This window comes from Sinocyclocheilus anshuiensis, unplaced genomic scaffold (assembly GCF_001515605.1).
Source record: "Sinocyclocheilus anshuiensis isolate Anshui unplaced genomic scaffold, SAMN03320099.WGS_v1.1 scaffold402, whole genome shotgun sequence".
Lineage (NCBI taxonomy): Eukaryota > Metazoa > Chordata > Actinopteri > Cypriniformes > Cyprinidae > Sinocyclocheilus > Sinocyclocheilus anshuiensis.
This window is the reverse complement of record NW_015542375.1, coordinates 716,494-720,060: the sequence shown is the minus strand read 5'-3', so window position 1 is coordinate 720,060 and position 3,567 is coordinate 716,494. Positions and strand designations below refer to the sequence as shown.

The 3,567-nt window shown below is 32.1% G+C and overlaps 1 protein-coding gene across 1 annotated transcript in view; it reads right to left on the bottom strand.

Moving 5' to 3' along the window:
• The window catches only part of LOC107692264 (eukaryotic translation initiation factor 4 gamma 1-like), a 54,327-nt gene that overhangs the window by 32,201 nt on the left and 18,559 nt on the right, over nucleotides 1-3,567 (bottom strand). Inside the window, exon 10 of the mRNA XM_016491226.1 lies at nucleotides 3,341-3,460. Coding sequence (XP_016346712.1) covers nucleotides 3,341-3,460 — 120 coding nt within the window. The remainder of the gene's footprint in view (nucleotides 1-3,340; nucleotides 3,461-3,567) is intronic.

Sequence of the window (3,567 nt, the reverse complement as noted above, 5' to 3'; positions counted from 1 at the left end):
ATGCACACACATACAGTATATATTTTGAAAATATTTACATGTATTTACATGTCTATATTTATATTCATATATTATAAATAAATATATTTAATATATTAACATATATTTTTCTGATATGTATACATGCATGTGTGTGTATTTATATATGCATAACAAATAGACACAGCACGCATACATATATTATGTCAACAAAAACTTTTATTTAGGATGCGATTAAATCGCGATTAATCGTTTGACAGCACTAGTATATATGCAAAATAACTGCAATTAACAACGCTGAATCGGCATTTCCAAGGATCAGCAGTCTAAAGCAGATCACATGGTTTTCGGCCCTTTTTCCTCTTCGTCACTTGGGTGGGGGTGGTTTATCTTGAAAACTGACATATTTTCACCACAACTTCCCTCTTGTCGGCCTCTGATGTGCTTTTCACATCTGTTCACTGAAAGTCTTCTTTGGAGGTGTGCGTCCCGTGAGGTACGCAGAAGCAAAGCCAAGTTTTTATGATGATGATGATGATGAAGGTGGGGTTGCCCTTCTCTCTTCTTTCTATTTGGCTCAGCTTCGGCAGTGCTGGTAAGTGTTAAATGTTAGCGCTCTTTATCTCAAGCGAACGCTGTGTTTTGCGTGCTGTTACGTTGATCAGTGGAAATTTATCTTTTCATTTATTTATTTAACATTTTATTTATTTTTCGTTTTCAGTAGTTATTTTGTCTGCTAATCGTGAAGATTAACACATTATGCGTCCTCAGAACTTTGTTTTTGTTCATAAATTATGAAATAATGTCACTAGGAATGTGCACTCTGATCACATCTTGAATATGGAAGTATGCCGGGATTTTATAAAAGGTTTTTATTATGTATTTTGAAAAAGCTTATAAAATGAAGCAAGGGATGTTTAAAAATCCAATGCGCATCTATGTAAATGTTATAATCCAGCAATCATAAAAGTCTGAAGTGAGCGCCTTGGTTAGTCAACATCTATATAAAGTTCACTTTTCACATTTCTTGTTTTCACAGTCCTTATATCTGAACTTTGATGTTGGAAACTTTGTTGCCAGGAAGTAGCCTCTTCTCATTCTGTCAAAGCTTAAACCACACAATAGGACTCCATAGTACAATTACAACTACTTAACCAAAGTTTGCAAACAGATGAAATGCACAAGTAACATTTTTCACCATATTCACATTGACTGGTGCATGTGAAACCAGCGCTACTTCTTAAATTTAGGTTGTGGCTATATGAGTTTTGCTGGTCCACTTCTCTTCTGCATCTCTGTAAATGAGGATGCTATATACATTGAACTAAACAGGGTTTAAGGTTTTATGAGCGTTTGTAGTGTTTTCTATTCTTTATTTCTTTAAAAATTATAAATTTCTTTATTTCTAGATAAAAATGTGGTTGAATGGACACTAAATCGAAGTTCTCTGATGCAACACGTTTTTGGCATCAAGATGAGATTATGCATTTTGATCAGCCAACAGTATTTTTGTCAACGTTGCACTAGAATGAATCCATTAAACCCCAAGCTAATAAAACAACACAATGTGTGTGTAGTTTAATACAGTCACACGTCTCTGTTTTAGATTATGCAGTGCTGTATTTTTATTTTTATATATATATATATTGTAACTGGTTTCACTGTAAGCATGCGGTCTGCAAATATATGTATGTGTGTGTGTATGTATATGTATATGTACTTCTGAAAAGAGAAGTAGCACTATTCTTTAGGATATGATACTAGGTGAGAAACATCACACATGCACTTGCTATTTCTCTAAAACTTGGGCACATTATTTAGGCATTAGTCTCACAAAAGCTTTTTTTTTTTTTGAATATTCATGGCTTTTTTGCTACATTTTCTGCGTATGTAATTAAAAATGATTGATTATTAAAATAAGTATTTAACAAATATTGTCTAATGATTGTCTTTAATGTTGTGTATTGATTGTCTGATAATTAAAATTTGTTTATAGTTTAAACACAAGTGAGGTCTTATCTTTTGTGCTGTATAAACATTATAAGAGCATCACCAATGCTTTGATACAATTCTAATGATGTGATGCATCAATGTATGCAATTAACTAATAACGACAAATTTACAGAGAATTTACAGCAGATAAAGAGTTTATGCACTAGTCCTATGTAGGAGAGACCTATAAAACGGACTCATGGACCATTTTGTGTAATAATAAAAAACATTTTCAGTGCAAGTAATTTTTGTAAAATACTTTTAACTGTAGCACAATATGTTGAGTTTTTTTCTTTTCCTAATTAGCTTCATTTTTTTAAAGATGCGATGAGTTTGAAAGAGCCGCAGATATGCTACATCTTGGACGCGGTACTGTTCATCTATGGGATTGTTCTCACTGTCCTGTACTGCAGAATGAAGGTACTGTATATATATATATATATATATAAATCATTTGAATAAATTGAATTTGTTTAAAACTAGTCTAAATCTCATACAACATGCCTGATTTGAGTGTATGTCATCTTTAAACTATTTGGTAAACGCTATTAGATTTAAGCTATTAATTTTATTACAAACAATATCTTTGTCTTATATATACAGGGGCTGGACAAAATAATGTGAATGCCTGGTAAATAGGCAGTATTTTTTATTAAGGCGTTTTCATTAACAGATTCATACAGCTTTGTAATGGTCTCCATTTGATCTGCAGACGTGTTGGAGGAGGGAATCGGTGTCTAACTTTTCTCTTTAAAACTGTCCACATATTACAGACAAAGAAAAGATAATCACAGTGTTTGTCTATCACTGTTGTCTACAAATGATAACCTCTATATAAATGGGTTTTCACATTATTTTGTCTACACGCACACAAACAAATTTATTTATTTTTATTTAATTAATTTATTATTTTTAGCACCATGGCAGCAGCAAGGCTATTGTATAAAAAAAAATTCAAATAAATAATTTATCATTATTTATTTTAGTAAAATTAATTATAAATTATTTATTTTCCTTTATTTATTTATAATTTTTACCACCATGACAGAAGCAAGGCTATCATTAAAAATGTAATAAATTAAAATAAAATACATTATAATTTATTTTATTAAAATAATAATTTATTTATTTATATTTTAACACCATGGCAACAGCAAGACTATTATTAAAAAAAAAAAAAATTTAAATAACTTATTTAAAAAAAGTCTAAAACACATTCAGGCGATACTCTTTTAAAATACAAAAGTGAAACATTCCTCTGAATAAAAATATTGTCTATTTACATTAAAAACAGTACAGTCTAGCGAAATATTTAGTAAAATATAAACACAAAAGCATGCATTCCGGTGAGGTTGCCATAGTAACTGACCGGGCCACGCCCCCCGGCTGACGGACGGCCAAGATTAGCAAACGAAGGCGTGAAATCTGGACCACAGTTCATTCCGGGCAAACGACTCGGATCCAGCTGCCGCAGAGGAGTTTTATTGGCCTGCAGAGAGAATAAACCATGTCAACGCATCAGGTGTGTGTGTGTGTGAGTGAGTGAGTGAGTGAGTGAGTGAGTGAGTGAGTGAGTGAGTGAGTGAGTGAGTGAGT